The 26,168-nt window shown below is 35.1% G+C and overlaps 1 protein-coding gene across 4 annotated transcripts in view; it reads right to left on the bottom strand.

Annotated features, from left to right (window-relative positions):
* Positions 1-1,441: 1,441 nt before the first annotated feature.
* The window catches only part of CCDC102B (coiled-coil domain containing 102B), a 203,624-nt gene continuing 178,897 nt past the window's right edge, over positions 1,442-26,168 (bottom strand). For all 4 annotated transcript variants that reach the window (XM_047696565.1, XM_047696564.1, XM_047696566.1 and 1 more), the window contains 2 exons: positions 15,292-15,502; positions 1,442-3,138 (listed from right to left, as the gene is read on the bottom strand). In XM_047696565.1, the coding sequence (XP_047552521.1) occupies positions 3,068-3,138; positions 15,292-15,502 (282 nt within the window). In that variant the 3' untranslated portion in view covers positions 1,442-3,067. The remainder of the gene's footprint in view (positions 3,139-15,291; positions 15,503-26,168) is intronic.

Here is a 26,168-nt window from a genome sequence, read left to right on the forward strand (position 1 = left end):
TAAATAGGAAAAGTCTCCTTTGGCACTAAATTTGCAGCAGAGTTCTACTTCATACTGTGTGTCTCCAGAAGCATAACAGAATTTTGAGGGGAACACAGTTCCATTATGTTGACTCTCCATAAATCCCAGGATACTCGCTACTATAATGAGGGGAATACTTGTTCTAGACACCACAGTGCTTCTTCTGAATTTCCAAATTTTTAATAATTAATTACTGAAATACACCTGGTGGTGTTTATGAGGAAGCCAATATTTTTCAGCACAGTATGGGTAAGAACACATGACAAAGCTATATTCATTTCTCTCAGGTGTTGCCATAAGAGGAGCCAGCACTTCTGCTAATAAGACCGTGACCAATATTAGAAACGTTCAATCTATATTCTACCAGTGTGTATCCCTTCCAAATAGTAGTCTGTGTATATGTGTATGGGTGTGTGTATACACACATACTGAATAATCTAGTTTTCATTAGCACTTTATATTAAGTGTTGATAACCAGTAGCTGGGGAAATTATGTAAAATTAGGAGATTGTAAGTAATAAAAAATATATCATGGAATATAACTCTTCAAATAGGAGGCAAATCTACAAAATTTATTAAGGAAATGGTTTTCTCCAACATGGATGTGAAAAAAACATCTATCAATTTTCCATATGTGCTATTCACTTCATCTATGTATCTACATGTATTCATGCCATTCCCCTTTTATGTTTATATATAGATACTTGCTAGCTAAAGCTAGATACCACTTGCCTATCCTAATAATGATTAACAAAATTAGAGATCGACTCCGTTTTTTCTTGAGACAAAAGACTTTATTTTTTAATTTAAACTATATTTTCCTTTAAAAATTGCCTTTCAAAAAGAATATATTTGCTATTATTGTTGCAAATGTTTTGATTTATTAGAAAATACATTTATACTTATTGGAATTTATTGGAAACTCAATGCAAATTTTCTTTAATGGAGAGGAGAATTCATGGACACAAGTAACTTAAAATCCCAGGGGTATCTTTTTTTTATTATTAAGTTTTTATTTTAATTCCATATAGTTAACATACAGTGTTATATTTGTTTCAAGTATACAATATAGTGATTCAACAATTCCAGACAACTCTGGGTGCTCATTGTAAGTGCACTCCTTAATCCCCATCACATATTTCACCCATCCCCCTCTGGTAACCATCAATTTGTTCTCTATAGGTAAGAGTCTGTTTCTTGGTGTATGTGTATATATATATATATAGATAGATAGATAGATAGAGTGTGTGTGTGTGTATGTGTGTATATACATATATACATGTGTGTCTGTATATATGTGTGTGTATGTATACACATATATATCCATACACACATCTTCTTTATCCATTCATCAATTGATGTACCTTTGAGCTCTTCCCATAATTTGGCTATTGTAAATAATGAAAGCTACAACGAGACATCACCTCATATCTGTCAGAATGGCTAAAATCAAAACCACAAGAAACAAGTGTTGGTGAGGATGTGGAGAAAAACGAACACTCGTGCACTGTTGGTGGGAACGCAAACTGAGGCAGCCCCTGTGGGAAACAGTACAGAAGTACCACAAAAGGTTAAAAATAGAACTACCGTATGATCCAGTAATCTCACTACTGGGTGTTTATTCAAAAAATATAAACACACTAATTCAAAGGGATACATGCGCCCCTATGTTTACAGCAGCATTATTTACAGTTCCCAGGAGTATCTTAACCCAGGCTATGGCTTAAGCCAGAGAGGCTCATTATGCCTCCTGGTCAGGCCCCTCTCCATGCCTCAACTCTCTTTCTCGTGCAGCTCCTAGTGAAAGTATGATGCTTTTATCACCCTAAATCTTTATTTCCTTAGGTTTAATTTTAGCAGCAAGACAGTGCATCTCTTCAAGAAATCTAAGCATCATTACATTTCATTGTCTCTGATGTGGTTACCTGCCCATACTAGCATGTGTGTCCAGAAAACTTAAATGTTTTCATTAGATATACATGAATCACCTACCCAACCTGAAGGCAGAGGTGGTATTAACCTTAACCAAAGGATGTGGCCTGAAATTTGGGGGTGGAGTTGATCCTAGAGGAAAAACAAAGCATGTTAAGTAGAAGCCAGGTGTATACACGTTAGGGTTCCCCAAACGACATCCACCCACTAATGAGACAGAATGGATGTTCAATCTCCAACACATTTACTTTCATGTTTTGCATTCATAAAATATTTAAGTGTATATTTTATATCATCTGTTCTCAGATCTCAGATCACCGGATCATTATCCTAATTGATTGTCTTTATCCTCTTGGATTTATCAATATTTGGCCTACCACATTGTTATACTTTTCTTATGTATATGTAGCTCTGCATGTCTGTGTATGTAATGGGGGGATGTTTTATATATTACATATATATAAAATAGCTATAGATGTAATATATATTATATATCTATATATCTATATATGAATTCTATAGTATGCATATGGCAAATAAAATGGTGGGACATATTCTGACATAAGTACCATCCTCTCCATATTCTACTTGAAGATGAGATTTATTTTCAGGTTGTATCCCAATAAAAATAACTCTATTTCTATGGTGAGGTGAACACTGATGATAGTGTACAATGTTTGGAATAAAAAGAGATAAAGGTAGAGAACATATTGTAGCCATTCTTAGATAATACTCTTAAGTAATCAACAAGTATTTTGCTGCAGATGCTAACAGAAAAATTCCAAAATAACAATTTGGTACAGGCTTAATCATTAAAGAAACTAAGCTACATCATTAGCGTACACCAAGAATAATCTGAATTGATGGATAAAGTCCCTAAAACAACACAGAAAGGTACTTTAATTTCAGTGCAAAAATTTGGTCAGAGACGAACAACAGGATCTAAGGATAAAGCAACTAGTAAAGGTCATGACATGACAATTCTTTTAGCTACACAAACTAAGTAAGCCACCAGATCCCTTGAGGGGAGTACTTAAAAGTCAACTTAGGAGATCCCATGACTTCTTTTTTTTGTGCCTTCCCCACCCTTTCCATAGCATGTGGACTTTTGCTATCATTCTTCCTCCCTTCGCTCACCAGCAGTCTTCAGATCAGTCCTTGGAGCTCCATCACCAAGCAAGGGACCTGTGAGACAATAGAGACAGAATCTCAGCTTTCTCCCAAGTTTCCAAAGCCATTTTTCTCCTCTACCCCACATACTTAGAAGAATCTCAGAAAATTAGTAGATTTCACTTGTTTTCTTCAAATTTTACCCAAAGCAAATAAACCCCTGCACTTATTCACTGGGTATGGAATGTTCTTACACCAGGCCCCTCCAGGTAATAAACTCCTCTCTCCTTTCTGATCTCATTCTGAATTGTCATTTCCCAGGAAGAAGCAATATAACCTAAATCTACTAATTTTCAGCATTTAACTCAGTCACCATTATAGACTTCTTTGTTGATGATTTGATTTGACTGTAGGTTTCATGAGGACAGCTGTTACATTGTGTGTCTTGCCACCCTTACATTCGCTACCCACCCTGTGTGTGTGTCTGAAATATAGATTGGCTATTTCAACATCTATGCCAGAGTTCTTCTAGTTTTCCCTCTTGGATTGCTAAACACCTACACGTTCTTGAATCTCTTATAGCTAGAGCTCCAGATAAGCTCTAGATGCTGGAAAATAAATGTGCTCAAGCAAGGCCTGATTTTGGGCTGATCTCAGTGGGGAAGAGTGGTAATAGGAAATTATAGAGCAGCCAAGTCCAGTCGTTAGGTGCCGTCTATCCCCATCTTGTAGCTAAGGTGAGTGACCTTGGGGACAGGGATGAAAGAAAAGATGTCATGGAACTCTGTCTCTTCCTGATACCTTTTCTGAGGAACCCATTCTCTAGTTAGGCCTATTCTGTGGTGGTGAACCAGGGGTCATTCCTGTACATCCAACATGGAGCTTGTCCCCACATCCCAAGTCATCAGATTCCTTGTATTATATACATTTCTGTTATTTATCTGTTTTTGGATATCTATAGCCAAATTCTGAGTTCAGCAAATGTTTGTTGAATTAATCAATAACAAAAGAAAGAGTAGATGTCACTTGATTTTAAATGATTTCTTTTACAAATAATAGATGAGATACCTTATCTTTTATAAAATTATGTCTTAATATTCTTCTTCTCTTCTTTTAAAATGATATATTACAAACACATGTGAAATAATGGGATAAATAACACCATTTGAAAATTCGTATTGTCTCATCACAGAAAAAACTGAAAACCTTTTTACCTAGTTTTGAAAAAAAATTGATCCTTCCTTTACAATCATTTAAAATAAAAACAAATTAATTTTATCTTAAAATGGATTACATGGTAATAAGCAAAAGGTGGATAAGACAAATCTAATAAAAAGAATGAACAAGGCATTCCTCATATGGTACAGGTTAAGCTAATAAGCAGTGACTTATTCAAATATAAAGACCAGAAAACATTAAAACTCAGATAATTATCTGGAGAAAAGGACATATTTGGGTTTTAAAATTTCATAAATCCAAATTTCTTTTTTTCCTATTTGTATACAGAGCCAAAGGACATAGTTCTAATTACGAAATGCTCATTAATATGGTTAAAAAACATTCCAGCTATGTCTGCCCAAATTGAGCCAAATAAACAGTTTCTTTGGGAGAAATTGAATTAATTCTATCTGGCTTAAGGTAGGATAATTAATTTTAACTGGCTTAAGGTAAAATTATTCTTATAATACAGACTCAGACAGCTAATTATTTCTCCATATGCTACTGTTCCCCCACACCTGTTTCACCTTGGCACAGCAGACCTCTCACATTTCCCAGCTCCTTCCCCATGTTGTCAAGGACATGCCACCAAAACAGCCACCAATTTGCCTCCAGCACAGAGAACCAGATTTTCAGGCATTAGTGCAGTAGATTGGAAAATAAATTTCATTTGGGATGTTTATTTAAATTAACTATGAAGTATATAAAACATTCTTGAAAGTAATTTGAAATTGTCACTAATGAAAGATATTTACCATATTCACTAAAGTCAAACACACGCGCACACACACACACACACACACACACTCTTTGATAATGCCAAATCAGAAATAACCTACTCATTTACAGTTATGAAGGGCATTGTAATACACTTTGAAAACACTCTGTGTTGAACTTGTGGTTTTCCAAGTTTTAGTGGACATAAAAGTCATCTAGATACTTTTCGGGGGGGGGGGACGGATTTTGGCTAAATCTATCAACATCTTATTTTTACTTATTTTTTGGCTGCGAAAATAATTTTTTAAAATGTATTCAAGTTCTAGTTAGTTAACATACACTGTAATATTAGTTTTAGGTGTATGATACAGTGACTCAACACTTGCTTCTACCACCCGGTGCTCATCCCAAGTGCCCTCCTTCACCCCCAACCCGTTACACCCGCCCCCCCCACCTCCTCTCTGGTGACCATCAGTTTGTTCTCTGTAGTTAAGAACCTGTTTTTGGTTTGCCTCTCTCTATCTTTTCTCTATCTTTTCTTTCCCCTTTGCTCATTTGTTTTGTTTCTTAAATTCCACATATGAGTGAAATCATATTCCACATATGATATGAAATAATATCTTTCTGTGGCTGATTTATTACACTTAGCATCATACTTTCTAGCTCCTTCCATATCATTGCAAATGGTAAGATTTCATTCTTTTTATGGCTGAGTAATATCTCATTGTGTATATATATGACATTTTCCTTAACCATTCATCACTGAATGGACATCTAACTAATTTTAAAATATATAAATATATACATATACACATTCCTACTTCCCAAGTTACATGCCTATGAATTTAGAATTTTAGTTTTCAGAAACACCCTATTTGGTACAGCAGGACCATAATCCAACTTCAGGAAACATTGCTCCAGGAGATAAGAACATCTAATTCATTTTTAAATTTCTTCTACCATGTGAATTATGTTGAACAGACACAGAATAACATGATTTCAGAATGCTAGAAAAGGAGCTGAATGTGAAATATGAATGTGATTTGTAATTATTCTCTTTCTTTTTTTTTTTTTTACAAGTCACATGGTCTTCATTTTATTTAGTTATTTTTTTCTCAACAGAAAATGAAAGCACTTACAGAAAGGAGGAGGAGTGTCCCATCTCCTAACCTGGATAAAGCCCTACAAAAAAGGCCAAGTACCAAGTAATTGAATAGCCTTGTTTTACACATTTGGTATGTTTTTTGTTGTTATTGTTGTTGTATCCTTTTTGTTGTTTTTTTTTAAATGTGTGAGGTTTTTTTTTTTAAAGATTTTATTTATTTGATAGAGAGAAAGATCACAAGTAGAGAGAGAGAGAGGAGGAAGCAGGCTCCCTGCCTAGCAGAGAGCCCGATGTGGGACTCGATCCCAGGACCCTGAGATCATGACCTGAGCTGAAGGCAGAGGCTTAACCCACTGAGCCACCCAGGCAACCCAAGGTTTTTTTGTTTTTTTTTTTTTTAATTTTTTTGTTTGCTTTTTAAATTTTGTTTATTTTTTTTGTTTTTTATCAACAGCAAAATTCTCTGTGTAGTAATAGAAAGTATAAAATTCAGACCTTACTAAATAACATCAGCACAGAAGTAATTATTCTTTCTTGACTCATGTTACACTAAACTAGAACTACGTTCACACACATGCACATGCACACACACACACACACACACACACATGGAACTATGTAATGGAAAATGAAATTAAAGTTGGTTAAAAAGCAAAGAGATGATTGTTGTTAGTTACTGATATACTGATGCTTCCTTTTGTCTGTTTTCCTAGAATTTAGAGAAAATTAGAAAGCCTGCCAAATGCTGTAGGGATATAAATACCATTAAATTAAGCAAAATAAAATGATAGGGGAACAGAAAGTGATGGGCAGTAGCAGAGATATATGAAATGAAAAATCTCTCAATTATGTCAACAACCATATTAAATTTAACTGCATGAATTAAAAATAAATAAATCCAGCAAGTGGAAAGAGTACACTAAGCTGTATCGGGAGCCAACAGCTATTTTAGTGAAAATAAAATGAAATTCTAAAGAAATATTACATTGTCCTCATGAACCCAAATTAGTGATTTTATTTAAACATAGTAGCTAAATTTTGGAAAACACAATAGGATAATGGAATTTTGGTGCTGGCAGAATCTCAGCCATTTATTCCAGACTCTTTTCTTAAAAATGAGAAAACTAAAGCACAGAGTATTATTTGGCCAAAATACTGAGCACGGACCAGGATAAGAATTTTATTCTTTCATTCTCTAACCTCTGGTTCCATTTTCCTGTTACAGATTTGCTGAATCACACATTTGGCGGTTATCACTTTCACTGAGTAGTAATGTGGATGTCTTTGGAGTCTCTCTCGTAAATCCACTAACTCCATGAGAGCTCTGTTGTCAGACCTATGCACTTCCCCAAACACCACCTCCAAATACCATCACCTTTGCAATATGGTTTCAACATATGAACTTTGGAGGGACATAAACATCCAGCAGTTCTCAGTATTCCCAAAAGTCATCCATAGATTCAATGAAATCCCTATCCAAAGTGCTATTGCTTCTTCTTCTTCTTCTTCTTTTTTTTTTTTTTTGCAGAAATGGAAAAGCTGGATCTTCAAATTCATATGGAATTTTAATTAGCTCCAAATATCCAAAATGATAATGAAAAAGAAGAAGGTTAGAGGAGTCATATTTCTTGATTTCAAAATTTATTACGAAGGTGCAGTAATTGAAACAATGTGGTACTGGCATAATGATAACCATGTGGACCAATGGAATGAAACTGAGCCTCCAGAAATAACCCCATATATCTGGAAACTACTGATTTGTGACAAAGGTACCAGGACCGCTGAATTGGAGAAATATAAAAGTCTCTTCAACAAATGGTGCTGAAGAAAGTGGGTAGCCATATATAAAATAATGAAGTTGGATTCCTATTCTTACACCGTACGTGTATAAATTAACTCAAAAGAGGACAATGACTTAAATATAACAGGTTAAACTGTAAAAGTCTTAGAAGAAAACATAGGATTTAGCAGAATCACAACCTTGGATTTAGCAGAAATGAAAATTTAAAAGAACAAACAAACAACAAAAATAGATATGCTGGATTTTATCAAAATTAAAAACTGCATACATCAGAAGACATTCCCAAGAAAGTGAAAAGACAACTGAAGAATGGTAGAAAATGCTGGGAAATCAAATATCTGATAAGACTTAATATTCAGAATACATAAAGAACTCTTATAACTCAGCAACAGAAAGGCAAACAACTTCATGTTTAAAAAAAGGGGTAGGGGCACCTGGGTGGCTCAGTGGGTTAAGCCTCTGCCTTCGGCTCAGGTCATGATCTCAGGGTCCTGGGATAGAGTCCCGCATCGGGCTCTCTGCTCAGCCGGTGAGCCCGCTTCCTCCTCTCTCTAGCCTGCTTCTCTGCCTATTTGTGATCTCTCTCTCTGTCAAGTAAATAAATAAAATCTTTAAAAAGGGGGCGGGGAGAGGAATGCCTGTGTGGCTCAGTCATTAAGCCGCTGCCTTCGGCTGAGGTCATGATCCCAGTACCCTGGGATCCAGGCCCGCATCAGGCTCCCTGCTCAGTGGGGAGTCTGCTTCTCCACCCACTCCCCCTGCTGTATTCCCTTTGGCTCTCGCTCTCTCTCTCTCTCTCTCTCTGTGTCAAATAAATAAATAAATAAAATCTTTTTAAAAAGGGGAGTGGGGAGCAAAGAGCTTGAATTGACATTTTTCCAAAAAAGAAGGATTTTTAAAAATCATTAGTCATGAGGGAAATGCAAATCAAAACCACCATAAGGTACCACACTATAAACCCAGTAGGATGAGTATAGTTTTAAAAACACAAATCAAAAAACAAAAAAGAACAAGTGTTTCTGAGGATATGAGGAGCTAGGAACTCTTAAACATTGTGATAGGAATGTAACGGTTCAGCCACTGGGGGGAAAAAACTCATTGGCTCCTTCAAACATTAAATATAGAACTACGATATGATCCTGAAATTTTACTCCTAGTTAAGTACCTAAAATAAATGAAAGCAGGTATTCAAATTAATGCATGTACCTGTATGTTTATAATAGCACCATTTGAAAAAGCCAAATGATGAAAATAACCTAAGTGTCCATTGGCACATCAATGAATGAACAAATTGTTGAATAAACACAGAATTACATACTATGAAACCAAAAGGAAAATGAAGTACTGAGGTACACACGAACCTTGAACACTCCATATGTAAGTTAAAGAAGCCGGACACAGAAAATTCCACATTGTATGATCCTGTTCATATGAAATATCCAGAACAGGTAAATCCGGCTAGACAGAGAGCAGACTTGCGCTTGCTGGAGATTCAGGGGAGCGAGGGTTGGGGAGCTGCTATGTGATGCTTACGGAGTTTCTCTTGGGGATGATGAAAATGCTCTGGCATCAGTTAGAGGCAGCCGCTGTACGACATCTTGAATGTACTGAATGCCACTAGGTTATTCACTTGAAAATGTTTAATTTTATGTAATGTAATTTCACTTTAAGAAAAAGGAAAAGGAAAAGAAAAACAAAATAGCGAACGTCTCAGACCTATGGGTTTTTCCCTCATCTTACAGTTTTATTTTTAATTTGAATTTTAGCTTAAGTTTTAAAGAAGTATTATAGCCATAGTGTTTTGTCATTTTAAATAAGAAACTAAATATTGGGGCGCCTGGGTTGCTCAGTGGGTTAAGCCACTGCCTTCGGCTCAGGTCATGATCTCAGTGTCCTGGGATCGAGTCCCGCATCGGGCTCTCTGCTCAGCAGGGAGCCTGCTTCCTCCTCTCTCTCTGCTTGCCTCTCTGTCTACTTGTGATCTCTCTCTGTCAAATAAATAAATAAAAAATCTTAAAAAAAAAAAGAAACTAAATATTATTTTTTATCAGTGCTTTAAATCAAGCTAATATAAATCCACTGATAACAGTTATGTGAACTGCCAATCACTTTGTAAAAATATAGTGGATTATTAGTAGTCCACTAGACATATCAAACACAAAATGATATAATTTCACATCTAAATGTCACAATTTATATTATAAAATTTCATGAAGTTCTAAATCTGCAAAATATAAGTGACCTAAGTGTTAAAATTTGCATCTTGGTTTTAATTGGCTATCGGATAAAATATCATTGATCTAACATACAGGAAAGAGATTTTGAAGGATATTATAAGCCCCCAACAATCTTATAGACCTCATCGCCCTCTAACATAGAATAAAAAGGAAAGTAAAAGAATTAAAGATAAATCAAAATATACAATGAAATTTAAATAATGAAAATGGAACATAAATTTACTTATTCATTTGACAGCACATTTAAAAGGTGTGCCAAACACTGTAGTAGGGGTTGGGATTTACTATTCATAATTTGAATTTAATAAGCTATGACAGCATTTTGCTTATAAGAAAAAGTGAAATCCCATCCAGTGATAATATATTCCTAGAAACAAGGTTTCATATATACAAAATCCCTATCTGTGTACCTATTCCCCAGGGGAGAATCACAAAACAGAAAGAAAAAATAAAACTCCTATTGTAGAGTTTATTTATAAAAATCAGTTTATTGTATGTGTGCGCATGTGCATTTGTGTGCAGCATGCCTGTGTGTATTTAAGGGTGAGTGAGGGCAGTCATATTATATTAGAGAAAATGTCACCCTATTGTGTAGTATATTGATTTATTCCAATCCAGTGGGAACTTTCAGTAGATACCTCCTTATGACATTCATAAACAGTACTTAAGAATCTATCTCTGGTAACTTCAGAAATTCTTGGGGAAAAGAACATTGTTCTGCTCAACCACACAATCCCATTGACTTTTGTTAAAATGTACACAAAATCATGGATGTGTCTCTAAGTTTTATGAAATAACTAAATTATCAATTCATAAAAGACATCCAATGTAGCTTAATATTTGGCTACAAAGAAGACATTTTTCAAAATGAATTATTTTCATTTTTATATATAAAATATATCCCACCTATGAAAGGGTTAAAAATTTCCATATATCCACAAGTCTCTATAGTAATACACTGTTTTACTAATCACTATATTAAAAATTAAAATTTCTAATGTAGCTCAGGAAGCAAAGCTATGTAAGAATAGTTAAAGAAAAACATGAAATGACCCTATCTAATAACATCAAATTATGTTATTCTGTATTTAAATTATTTTATAACATTTTAAGGATATTTTTATTCTTAAATTATTCAATAATATTATGAGCAAAGAGGGTTTTGAAAGAGAAATTGTGAATGAGGAAAAGTTAACAAATCCATAGGTTTGCTCGCTAAACCTCTGAATGAAAAAAAAATATTTCTGAGGGTAAAGTTACTAAATAAAATAAATGTCATTCCAACTCAAGGAATAGACACCATCAGAAAAGTAAATCCATTAGGAATTGACTTTGATGGCCTTTCCACTCTCAGATTAATTCATCATTTTCCTGAGACACATCAATTACCACTCTGTCACATTAACTTTCTGAAAATGACCCAGAGTGTGACCTGAAGGAAGGGATTCAGTCGCCAGAATGATTTAAGAAAACGAGCCTCCAAAGCTTCATGAGAGGCATGTTGACTGGTTTATGGGGCTTTACCCTGTAGAATACTGACCACTTTTTCCAGTAACTTTTCACTTTAAGAAGTATTATTTGGCATGGAGAATACATATATTGCACATCAACAGAATTGAGGCTTTCCAAGTAAAAAATCAGTCTCACTTCAATAAAGTAAATAAAATAAATCAGCATTTACAGGATGGGAATCATATTTAGGAAAATGGTTGGGAATTACAATTCTACTTTTCTCTATTACAGCAAAATCAGGACATAGTTTGATAAATGTTAGCTTATATATGTTTGTTTCCATTTTGGTTATTTTGTTATGTCTTCTCACGTTAGAGTGGACACACACCACTTTTCCCTTCTCTGCCCCTCATTTGTCTTCTCCTTTCCTCTTCTCTCTGTTCTCCTAAAAGTCCCTGGAAGGCAACAAAGGGAGGAGGGGAGGTGGAAGTAAAAGCTCAGAAGAGATTAGAATTCTTGAAGTCCTTAAAGCTTCCTTTTCCTTTCACCAAGCCCTGGTGAAGATGTGCTTTTCTTAATCACGTGATTTACCAGTTGTCTTGATCATTCCTTCTGTCTGTGTCTCTCCTAGGCACAGTCCCACCTCTCAAATGTTCGTACTGATCAGTAAGTTTCCAGTCTATTCATTAAAAGTTCAGGTGCACTGCTGGTTTTTTTTAAGTGTAAAAGATTGATGCGCACAGAGCCTCAACATGGGACATAAAAACAACCACAAGATGGAGGTTCATGTGATGAGATCATTCGTATTAAGGAGAATCTTTGTCCTTAAATTAAGAGTGCAACTTATTTTTTTTTAAAGATTTTTACTTATTTGTGAGAATGAGAGAGTGTGCATGGGGAGAGGGCAGGCAGAGAAGCAGAGTCTGCAGGGAGCCCAATGTGGGGCTCTATCCCAGGACCCCAAGATCATGACCTGAGCCAAAAGTCGACGCTTAACCCACTGACCCACCCAGGTGCCCCAACAGTGCCATTTAAAATGAAAAGATACTCTCTTTAGAAATTTATTCCCTATAATACTAAGGCCAAAAAACTGCAAAAATGTATGCAAAATATAGCACTGTATATTTCAAATATATATGTGAAATTCTTCCCCTCTTGAATAAGTAAGAATTTATTTTAAAAAATTCATTGAACAATGAGAATGTTAAAGTTCAAGAAATTAACACAATATATTGATTTGGCGATTTCTGTGAAAAGCAGGCAATTTTGTGTCTGTCACAGACACTTGTTAAATGTGATTAGATATAAAGATAATGAGACTTTACAACTCTGTCAGAGAGTGATAACTGACTGGTTACTGTTTTGTTACATGTCAGCACCTATTTCCAGTGTCACTTATATATAGAAATTATATTCACATAGATATAAGCTGCTTCTACATCGTAATTACATACCTATGTACACAGGGTACCCTTACATGATACTTAAATGCCTAATTTATATACATATAAATTAGTTTTTATCAAAATAATGTTAAAATTACAATTTGACTTCATGTTATAATAGAATCTATAGTATTCTCTGGACTTAGGAATGTTTTATATGCAGCTTGTTTCATCTGGCATTTGGGGACATTTAAATCTTGATCCCAGAGGGGATCTCTGTGGCACCAAGGATTCTGACCTACAGCTGCTCTATGCTAAGTAATTATTTTGGTCCAAGTAGTGAGTCTGAATTCTTAATGAAGAGCATAAGAATAATCAACACCTCTTCCTGATCATCAAGATAATATATACTTAAGGAAGAGTTTTCTAACTGATGAACATACCCATTGGTTTGGTTAGACCTTCCGGAATCTTGAGTTTCCAAGTTCTGTCTATTCCTAAGATTGAAGAACTACACTTGTCCCGGAGAGCCCAGGTCTGGACTCTGTGTCCCGTCAACCGGACATGCCAACTGACATATATATATATATATACATATATATATATATATATGTGTCAGTTCCAAAAAGTCCCCAGTCAGCCCTCATATTTCCTAACTGACATGCTTTATAGTATAACATTTTGATGTAACTAGATAGGAATCAAAATGAACTAGAATGAATGGCTTCCTCCGTATTCCCATTTTACTTTATTATCAATCAATATGTTATACTACTGATAATAATTTATGTATTTATCTCCCTATATAGACTTTAAGCCCAGGCTGGGCAGGGATAACGATTCATTAATCTTTATATCAGTCAGCTTCTACAGCAGTGACCAGACACAGAGTATAATATAAAGGCTTGTTCTGCTCAAGTGAGTCAAACACAAGCAGGTATTTTGATGACCAAAACTTGTTTCATAATTGAAATAATTCTGTACTTTCACAAGTAGAAATCTGCACAAAAACAGATTTATCAGTTGTATATGTCAGAACCAAATACACTATTATGGCTAGTTTCTGAATACATATAATGAGAATTATGATTACTGACTATAATATTTCACTTCAGATATCCGTACTGCCAAGTCACGGAATTCTAATGTGATTTAATCTTGCATTTGCAATTAATCCCTCGAATAGCAAAGAATAAGGAAAAGTAATATGGGATCCGGCCATTTAGGTGTTAGAGCTCCTATGAGTATGAACTACTTATATAATTAAAAAATATGAACTTATCAAACTCACTTTTAATTCACTGTTAAAGAGATTGAGTGAAATAACAGAATTGTGCATTAAGATACTATAGGTATTGGGATGCCTGGGTGGCTCAGTTGGTTAAGCAGCTGCCTTCGGCTCAGGTCATGATCCCAGCATCCTGGGATCGAGTCCCACATCGGGCTCCTTGCTTGGCAGGGAGCCTGCTTCTCCCTCTGCCTCTGCCTGCCATTCTGTCCGCCTGTGCTCGCTCTCTCTCCCTCTCTCTCTGACAAATAAATAAAATCTTTAAAAAAAAAAAAAAAAGATACTATAGGTACTTTAATGGAAGAAACAGAAACAAGATGTAAATGTTTTCCAGCATGTTGACCCTAAAACACACAAACTGCAACTGCCATTAAGAGATTATTTTTTAAATATAAAAACTATTTATTTTAAAAAATCCTATCTATAGGATTTAACAATTCCAAAAACCTGAAGTTCTCAAAATCAGAGGGTGAATTTAATTCTAGTTCTAATATTTATATTATAGCCTATAAAAGCTATTTGCCAAACGATGAACTGAATTGACTCAAAAATAATTTCTCTGAAACTAAAAACGAACCGGAAGAGAGTAAAGTTCAGCTAAACTGAAATGGTTATGCAGGTGCCGTCACTACTGACAAACGCTTACTCCACAGTTGCTCAAACTAATGGAGAAATTTACTTATTGAGAAATAAGATCAATTGCTTGAAAAATACTGAGACAAAAGTATAAAAGGAAACAAAAAACACAAAGATCCCTTTGGTTTTTTCTTCCTTTTGGAAAAGACTGAAACTGTCAGATTTGTCCTATTCTAACATTTTCATACAAAATGTGTGACACTCTGAGTTCATATTCATGAACAATGTTATTCTACCTTACAGAGACAGAGAGAGCAAGTGATCAGATGTTAAGTAACACAAAAGAAAATATTCAGACTGAGAGGTGGGTAAAAGGGAGGCAGCAGCTACCAAGAATCAGGGAGGCATGTGTAGCGAGTGAGAACACTGCTTCCCGGGGGAACCCATACCTTGCTTTGTTCCCTGCAGATCAATTTGTGATGTCTTGAAATCAGAACTTTGAGAGTTTGCGCTGAATCTGTTTTTCCCATCCAGGAGCTCTTCCATTTCTTTCACCTGAGCCTTGAGTTTTCTATTTTCTTTTTCCAGTCCTTGCTTTTCTGTTTCAAGTATTTCCCTCTTGTCCCACTCGGAGATATTTTCAGCCTGCAATCTCTCTAGCTAAACACAGAAAACACAAAGAGACAACATGTAGCACTTGTAATTGCCAAAAGGCAAGGCACCCAGCAAAAAAGCCCCCACTAACAAAGGTTCACAGATACATACGTATAATTTTTAAAAGGAAACCATATTTGTCTGAAAAGTTGTGAACAACACAAAGGTCCTAAGACCATGCCATGCCCTAGATCAACAGAGCTTTCCTCCTGGCTCATGAGACTATGTCTATAACAATACAGACCATATTTGTCTAGTAAATATATCAGGTGAAAAACTAAGGTATCCTGCCAACAATCTCCACTTAAATGGTGAACATTTATCGATTGAGAAGGTGCAAAATAATTTCTTGGGCAATTCTGGTTGCACGGATATAGCTCATGTATTCATTCAGTCATTTATTTATTTATTTCCTATACCTTTCAAGTTCCACATATTATGCTGGTCATGGAGAACAAAGAAAAATGAATGTAATAGAATAGTATAAATTGCACAATTAGAGTACTGTAAAATAAAGTCAAACACACAGAATAAGTGGTTAATTGGATTTCTAGGGAAGAGAGGTTGGCAACCACAGCCAGGTGGCCAAATCTGACCCATTCATTTTAGTATATTCCATAATGGTTTTCTTTTTGAAAAAAAATTTTAAGTGCTATTTCAGACACATTAACATTATATAAAATTCAAATTTCAGTGTCATAAACACAGCTGTATTGTAATGCAACCACATTCATTGGTTGCTTATGATTGTTTTCACACTAACAATGGCAGAGTTGAGCTGTTGGGATAGAGACTGATATGACCAGCAAAGCCTCCATTATTTACTATCTGGCCCCTTACAGAAAAAGTTTGCTCACCTCTGCTTTCACCCCATGGTGCCCAACCAAGGCTGCACATGAGATTCTCCTGGAGAAATGTTTACAGTTGCCAGTGACCAGAAACCTACCTCTAGAAGTTTTGATTTAATGGATTTAGGGTAATTTTAATGTCTTCCTTGGTCAGTTTTTCTTATTTTAACATTCTTTTAATTTAGACTTTAAGACACAATATCAAATGTGTTAATTTTATGTAGTTTTATTATGTTAAAAAGTTGTTCATTCTTAGAATGTGGTTGAATTGGGTTTGCCTGTTATGATTTTTTTTCCTTGTTTTGGATGTTTTAAGTAGAAATGATTAGTAATTCTTTCAGCTCTAAAATCTAATTCTGAGCACTGAATTCTAATCTTGATTCACCGCTGATTCTGTGGGTAAGATTAATCTGTTAACTTCAAATCCCCAATATGGTCAATTTATTCCCCAATGTGACAGGGTTTGTGTAAAGTAAAAATTAATTAAATAGAGAGGAAAACATTTTACATAACAATATTCTACTTAGAGAAGAAGTTGTGGTAATATAATTTGGGAAAATAATTATACAGTTATTTCTTCCATAAATTTGGGCATACGTATATCCAAATGTCAAAGTAATTTCATGGCATAAATCTAATGGTGAAGCCATTCTTCACAGTAGAAAAACAACTGGAACATAGTCCTGATTCTGTCACTTTCTCATTGGCTGAATCTGATACATGTTTCTTCTTTCTGTTCCTGTTTTTAAATAAAATTAAGACAAGGACACCAGATTCATCTAATTTGTGGAATTATAAGGACTGAAAGAAATCAATTATTCGAAATGCCTTCTGAACCATGTAACATGATTAAAATAGGAGACATTTTTACATTGTTAAAATAAAAATTGGCAATTATTTATTTTTACATTGTTAGTTCCAAATGGCTTGACTGAAGAGTATTGATTAGTATTAGACTATTATAAAATATTTTTCATGACATTTTAAATTCTAAAAGACAAGTCAACTTAATCAAAATCAACTTGAAAATGTCATACTTTAAAAAAAAGAGAGAAAAATTGGGGCACCTGGGTGGCTCAGTGGATTAAGCCGCTGCCTTCGGCTCAGGTCATGATCTCAGGGTCCTGGGATCGAGTCCCGCATCGGGCTCTCTGCTCAGCAGGGTGCCTGCTTCCCTCTCTCTCTCTGCCTGCCTCTCTGTCTACTTGTGATCTCTCTCTGTCAAATAAATAAATAAAATCTTTAAAAAAAAAAAAAGAAAAAAGAAAAATGTTAGACTTCAAAACATCTTTGGAAATGGATTTGGTTAAAAAATCTCTAAAGTCTGCTTTTTCATGTACATAAAATTGCACCATTATTGTAGAAAATGTTCTGTTCCCAAATCTAAGAGAAGCTCTGGCTTCTAAAAAGCAGGAAACAAAAATTACATTCTTGGGACTAGACCTTGTTTATCAATTACATTCAATAAACTAAGGGATCAAATTTTATTTTATTTTATTTTTAAAGATTTATTTGAGAGCGTGAGCCTGTGCATTCAAGTTGGGGAGGAGGGGCAGAGGGAGAGAGATTGGATCTCTGCTGAGTGAGGAGTCTGATGCCAGCTTGATCCCAGGACCCGGAGAGATCATGATCCGAGCTGAAATCAAGTTGGACACTCAATCCACTGAACTAGCCAGGCGCCCCAGGGATCAATTTTAGATGAACTGGTTTAACATGCAGGGGATCTATTTGGGAATATGAGGTGAAAACAGTATTTCAAAATCCAATTACCAACATGTCATTTTTTTAATTATTAAGAATAATGCTTAAACTTTTTGATATCATCACATCACTTATCAGAATGAAAATAATAAAGCTATCACAAAAAGTCATTAACTTGGTGATGAAAAATTAATTTTAGGAAAACATATGTATTTCTGGCCAAGGACAAATATGTCATGTCAAGGGTTTGTGAAACTGTAGGCATTTAAAATAAAATTCCTAAGTCAATTTTGTACCTGATAACAGATTACAGGTAGAACTCAGATTTATATATAAGTAACAGATGGTTTGAATGAATAAACTCCAAATATTTAAAAATAATAATTAAAGGAAGGAATGATTTTATCAGTTGTAACAACAAATCTCAAATAATGATATCTGATTATTTGCTATTTGCAAGTTATTGACAGAGCAATTATTTCATAAATTTATGTATACAACACACAGCAAAAAAGTAAAGGTTATGTAGAAATTAGAACATCATAAATACTATAAACAGTTTTATTTCTGTTTTCATTTTACAAAATTTTTTCTTATATGTTATTCTTTTCTAAGAATCATATGAAAATCTATTAACATTAAAAAACCCATTCAACTGAGGGCAGCCTGGGTGGCTCAGTCAGTTAAGCCTCAGACTCCTGATTTCCTTGATTCTGGCTCAAGTCATGACTCAGGGCTGTGAGATCTAGCCCACCTTGGGCTTTGCCCTCAGTGGGGAGTCTGCTCCATATCCTCTCTCCCTCTGAACTTCCCCCTGGCTTGTGCTCTCTCTCTCTCTCCAAAATAAATAAATCTTAAAAGACATTCAACTGAATGCAAGATAAAAAGAAAGGAAAAATCAGGTACTATTTTAAGCTTTCAGAATTTATTGTAAGCAATTCTAATAATCATTATCAAATTGAAATAGAATTCCATTTATTTGCTTTTAGTAATCAAGAAAAAAATCCTAAAATATTTTCATTCTATTTATTCTATTCTATTTTCATTCATACCATGAATTTTCACTAATAGTGGGTATTATTGTTAAATAAATTTCAGGGAATATGGGAGTTATTGAAAAAATGTTTTCTAGAATTTTTAATGTGAAAATATATTCTCTAAGGAGTAATTGGTAAAATATTTTTTTATTTAATGATTCCAATGTTATGCATATTAAACACTGAGAATAGGGGCACCTGGGTGGCTCAATCAGTTAAGTCTGCCTTTGGCTCAGGTCATGATCTCAGGGTCCTGGGATCAAGCCCTGCATTGGGCTTCCTGCTCAGTGGGGAGTCTGCTTCTTCCTCTCCCTCTGCCTGTGCTCTCTCTCTCTCTCTCTCTGTGTCAAATAAATAAAGTATTAACAAAATAAACATTGATAAAAATATGTAAACACCCAAGCAACTATTCAAGTGTTTAACAAAAACTATTTAGTATCTCTTACATAAGAGGCACCAAATAGTCTATTGACAAAATACAAATATAGGTATAAATTGGGCATAAACTCATATGAGGGATGAAACCCCTTGAGTGCTGTAAGGAAGGCCTGAAAATAAATGAGGCAATCAGAGGTTATTTGAAGGAGTAATATGCAAGCTGAAATCTGAAGTATAAGAAGTCAAAGAGGCAGATTCAAGGCAAGAATGTTTGAATAAAAGAAGCAGGAAATAGGTTTGAACATTACAAGAGCCAAGAGTTCTATCATGAAATATTAGGTGTAGGGTCGAGTATGATAAGAAATCTAGACAAGCAGGCAGTGGTTCCTGAAAGTAAATGTGAACATCAGAATTATCTGAGTTGCTTGTGGAAAATGTAATATTGCGATTATTCCCAAAGATAGAACTATGGGGTCATTTCTAAACATTTTCATCTCACTCAATGTTATTGCTGCTTAATGCTATTGAAAGAACATCAAAGATTCTAATCAACACAATAACTAGAATGCAAGTTTATGAATCCAGAGCCATAGCCATTTTGTTTATCAGTCTGGACCTGACACATGCTATTTAAATGATCTATAAGTTCTGTTAGAGAAGGAGAAGCACACAATGGTAGTCTCTAGGAAAGAGCCTTCCTAGGTTTCAGTTACAACAATGAGACACAAAGCAAAATTAAGAAAGCATCCTGGAAAAGTCAGTTATTTAGCTTATCGTACCCAACACTGGTAGGATTTCTTAGATTTACTCTTAACTCATTGCTCTTGGCATCCCTCCACTGCATTCTGTTGCAGGTAAATGCACTGATGTAGACAGAAGACTTCCAGTAGAACGACCTATAGTTGAGTCCCAATCCTCTTTATCTTGAAAGCCTCCATTTTTTTAAATAAAATATGAAAAATATTTCCTACAGCCTAGTGTTGTAAGGCAGAAATTATTTTATTTAGGGGAAATATTTATTCCAAACTCAAATATTTCATGTGATTTTTTTTTTTTTCTAAAGAAAAAAAACAGGGATGTCTGGGTGGCTCAGTCAGCTGAGCATATGCCTTCTGCTCAGGTCATGATCTCTGAGTCCTGGGATCAGGCCCTGCGTCAGGTTTCCTGCTCAGTAGGGAGTCTGCTTCTCTCTCTCCCTCTCCCTGTGTCCCTCCCCATTGCTCATTCTCTCCCTTTCTCTCAAATAAATAAATAAAATCTTTAAAACTTAAAAAAAAAGAAAAATCATCAGCCAAATCAAATAATGACAGATGAAAATAGTATCTTAATTTTTTATATTTTATCAAGATGACAATCATTTTGCAAGTGGACATTGTTAACTGAGAAAACCTTCAACAGAATGTACTATGTAGCATTCTGCAGGCTCGTGAGGAGTCACCTAAAACCATGTGGATATTCCAATAATATATTTGCAAATATTCAGAATTTTCATTTCAGACAAGTCAGCCATAAAATCACATTACAAACTATGATTTTGGAAGTAAGAGGCAAAAGGCAGGAAGCTTGCTATTTCCTAGCAATATGAGATTATTACTGAGGGTAATATATTTTTCTTGTAAAGCTATATATGTTATTTTTTATCCTTAAAATAATCCTGTAAATTTGTACTTCCTGCCATGAGGAAACTGGGGTCCTTAAGAGTAGAAGTAATTCTCAAGGAAGGCAAACAGTCCAAGCTATGGTTCACCTGTAGTTCCTCCTTGGTTCCAGTCCTGAGCTCATTATACCCATACCATGCTAACAAATTAGCTGTTAATATATCTATATCCCTTTGCAGTTGCACCCACCATATTTTGAAACCACTGTACTACATTACAGCAAAAGTACGTTTTCTTTTGATATATTTTGGGGTTTTGATCTTGTTTCATCTTTCTCTACCAAGAGACTAATTCAAAAGAAAAACAATTCTGTAGACTCCCATTAAAAAGTCTGGCAACTCAAACCTAATGCAGTGTGCATATTACTGATGTCATCCCACCCCAGGGTCTTTTAACACTCTTTCTCTAAGTCTTAAAATCACAAATAAGAATTGCATAAACTCTCTCCTAAATTAAAGTCTACTTCCCACCTGCCCACAGTTAAATACAGTTCAGTGATAGCTCACACCCTCTTTTACCAGAAGTCAAGAGAAAAATAAATGATTTTAGTAAGGGGCAATGTCACATGTATTTTAGTTACTTTAATTTCATTTTAAATCTTCGGAGAATTTCAAAAAGTAAAGAGCCATCCCCAGAACTAATTTGAAATAAAATGTGTGCCAAAGTTAAATAAAAGAAGAGGGAACCACATGCAAAAGAAATAATCTAGATACAGACACTACGCCCTTAAAAAATTAACTCAAAATGGATCACAAATCAGATGTAAAACACAAAACTGCAGAACTTCTCAGAAAATATATAGCACAGGAGAAAATTTAGATGACCATGGATTTGGTGATGGCTTTTTAGATACATAGCCAAAGGCATGATTCATGAAAGAAACAGTTGATAAACTAGACCATGAAAATTAAAAATGTCTGCTCTGTGAAAAACAGTGTCAAGATAAGCCTAAGACTGAAAGAAAATATTTGCAAAAAACATATCTGACAAAGGACCGTTATCCAAAGTACACAAAGAATTCTTTAAATTCACAACAGAAAAAAACTCATTTGAAAATGGGCCCAAGATCTACAGATAACAGACATCTTACTAAGAAGATATACAGGTGTAAGATAATATATGAAAAGACGTTTCACATCATACATCATCAGGAAAATGCATATTAAAACAACAGGATGGCACTACACACCTATTAGAATGGTGAAAATCCAGAACACTGATACCATCAAGTGCTGGTGAGACTCTGGAGCTACAGGAACGCTCTTGCATTGCTGGTGGGAATGAAGAAGAATGTGGCCACTTTGAAAGAGAGTTTTGTGGCTTCTTACAAAACTAAACATATTCTTATCATACTATCTGGTGATCATGCACCTTGGTATTTGCCCAATGGAACTAAAAACTACGTCCGCACAGAAAGCTGCACAAGAAATAAAATAACAATATATAAATAAGCCTAAAAAGCCATACTAGGTTGTCTATTGCAGCTTTATTTATAATTGCCAAAACTTGAAGCAACCAAGGTGCCCTTCAGTAGGTGAAGGGATAAACTGAAGGATGTCCAGACAAGGGAATACAATGAAGCCCCCAAAAGAAATGAGCAATCAAAAACCATAGAAAGGTGTGAAGGAATCTTAAATGTGTATTACTACAAAGCCAATTTGAAGAGGCTTCATACTGTAGGATTCCAACCAAATGGCATTCTGGAAAAAGAAAAATTGGAGACACTGAAAAATATTAGTGTTTTTTAGAAGTTGTAGGGGGTAAAAGGAGAGGTTAGAGATAGGGAAGAATAAGCAGATGGAGCACAGAGATTGTTCAGGCAGTGAAAATATTGTATATGATACCGTAATGATAGATGCCTTATATAATTGTTCAAATCCATATAATGTATAACATCAATACTGAACCTTAATGTAAACTATGGATTTTGGGTGATAATGCCGTGACAGTGTAGTTCATCAGTTGTTACAATGTGCCACTCTGTGATAGACTTGATAATGGAGGAAGCTATGCATGTCTGGGGTAGGAGGTATAAATCTCTATTATTTTACCCTCAATATTGTAGTAACCCTAAAACTTCTTCAAAAAATAAAAGTGAATAAAAATTTTTTTAAAAAGGGACCTTTTCATATTTTGGACATTCATCCTTTGCCAGATATATGTTTTACAAATATGTCTTTTTTTTTCTTTTTTGGCAGAGAGAGATCACAAGTAGGCAGAGAGGCAGGCAGAGAGAGAGGAGGAAGCAGGCTCCCTGCTGAGCAGAGAGCCTGATGCGGGGCTTGATCCCAGGATCCTGAGATCATGACCTGAGCCGAAGGCAGAGGCTTTAACCCATTGAGTCACCCAGGTGCCCCTGTTTTACAGATATGTCTTACTAATCTTTGACTTGTGTTTTAATTATCTTAATAGTGTCTTTATAGCAAAAGTTATAAATTTTAGTGAAGTACAAATTAACTTTATTATTTTTTTTTTAAGGAGGATAGCCAAAGGGAAAGGAACCTTCATGTACTACTGGTGAGAATGCAAACTGGTGAAGAGACTGTGGAAAACACTAAGGAGACTCCTCAAGAAATTAAAAATAGAATTACCATATTACCCAGTAATTCCACTACTGGGTATTTACCCTAAGGAAATGAAAATCCTAATTTGAGGAGGCCTGGTTGGCTCAGTGGGTTAAAGCCTCTGCCTTCAGCTCAGGTCATGATGCCAGGGTCCTGGGATCGAGCCCCACATCGGGCTCTCTGTTCAGGGTTGAGTCTGCTTCCCCCTCTCTCTCTGCCTGCCTCGCTGCCTTCTTGTAATCTCTGCCAAATAAACAAATAAAATCTTTAAAAAAAAAAAAAAAGAAAAGAAAATACTAATTTGAAAAGATATATGCATGCCTATGTTTATTGGAAGATTATTTACATAACTAAAATACAACAGCAACCCAAATGTCCATCAATAGATGAATAGATAGAGAAGATGTGGTATACACCCCCCCCCCCACTGGAATATTACTCAGCCATAAAGGTGAATTTGCAACAACATGGATTGAGCTAGATGGTATCATGCTGAGTAAAACAAGTCACCCAAAGAAAGATAAATATCATGTGATTTCACTCGTGTGGAATTTAAGAAACAGATCAAATGAAATAACAAAGGAAAAAGAGACCAAAAAATACAGATTCTTAAATATAGAGAATAAACTGGTGGTTGCCAGAGGGGAGGTTGGTGGGGGAGGGGTGAAACAGATAAAGGGGATTAAAAGTACACCGACTGTGATGAGCACTGAGTAATGTATATAATTGCTGAATCATTATATTGTACATCTGACACTAAAACAATATAAGTTAATTATACTTCAATAAAAAAGGAGGCAAAAATACATATCCTTGATTGAACATGAATCAAAAGCAATGTAAGCTAATTACACAAGAGCACAGTATCTATGTATAAATAAGTCAATATATGTTAAAACGACAAGGAAAATCCATGTATAAAGACTTTACTTATACTCTGGCAGAGAAAGCTTATAGATTTCACAAGTAAAAACTCTAAATGGGTATTTTGGACCCTGATTTTGCAACAGCCAGGCCGGTCTAAAAAATTCTTACTGGTGTTACAGAATTTCACACACAAATATTTTCTCCATTTCACTGTAGAATCATTGAAAAATGATGTAATAATCACCCATGAATAACCTAGTAGTTGTTAAGATTTAAAAATATGAATAATCACACGTTGTTATGTTAATCATAGAAAATTGTTTTATGAGAATGTCCCAGAAAAGCCAGAGAAAAGCCATAATCTAAAAACAAAATAGTGAAAAGATGCTTTTTTGCCACTCTCCTGCCAAGCTTTCTCTGCTGCAGTGGACTTCTTACAAACTTGATCAGGCATGAACTTTACAGAAGCAGGACTTCCAGAACCTGAGATGTGAAACACAGCAGAGGGTTTAAACTGTGGATCTTGTTCCAGTAAGAACAGGAACCAGAAGTTTATATAAGGTGTTTAATGGGACTTAATTTTGTCATGGGTTAACTGCATCCTCACATGGGCTCTATTACTAAGAAAACTATGTAAACACACAATCCTTAGCAAGATCTGCATTAGGAAAATAAATACATTGTAAGAAAGATGAAATTAAGCAAGCTATGAAAGGTAGACTTTCTTTATCTTCAAAATCTCTCCTAAAAGTAAATGTAGACAAACAGGGCGCCTGAGTGGCACAGTCAGTTGTCTCCAACTCTTGGTTTTGGCTGAGGTCATGATCTCAGGGTCGTGAGACTGGACCCTCCACTGGGCTCCATGCTGAGCGTGAAACCTGTTTGAGATTGTCTCTCTCCTTCCCCCTCTGCCTCTCCAACCCAGCTCTTGTTCTCTCTCCCTAAAAAAAATTGCCAACAGGTCTTCTCAGAGATTTTGATAGTTCTCAGTATCATTTTACCTAGAACATATACTGACGAATTGCATGTACTCTGATAGTTCAGATAAAAGAGAAAGTTAACTTTAATTATTAACACTGAGCTATGAAGGGAAAAAAAGTGTATATATAATTTACAGGAGAAAACGGTAGAAAAGTACAACGATGTAAAAATGAAACAGTGTCACGTTTTTACAAGCATCCCTACATGACCACTTTATATCAAGAATGACTTGGTATAACACATTCATGTTTTAAATATGCTTGCTGCTTTTTAATATCTGATTTGGGGGGAAGTTTGACAAAAGAGATACACTGATGAATTCTTAAAAAAAAAAAAACAACAGTGAAGAATAAAAATTAGTTACTCTTATTGATCAAGCCAGAATTACACCACCTTTTTTTCCACATTAAAATTAGAGTGTTCATTTAAAAGATTAATTTTATAATGAGGCAAGTTAATTCCTTCCATTCATCTTTAATCTGAAGCCAGCACTTTTTACTGACTCCTCCATTCATTAATGGCATGCAATGACAAATCTGTTGACAGATCAACTGTCCATATGTGTGTGGCTCTGATTCAGGTCTCTTATTCAATTACTCTATCAATCATTGCACAAATATTGCTCTATTTATTACTTA

The sequence above is a fragment of the Lutra lutra genome, chromosome 12 (assembly GCF_902655055.1).
Source record: "Lutra lutra chromosome 12, mLutLut1.2, whole genome shotgun sequence".
Lineage (NCBI taxonomy): Eukaryota > Metazoa > Chordata > Mammalia > Carnivora > Mustelidae > Lutra > Lutra lutra.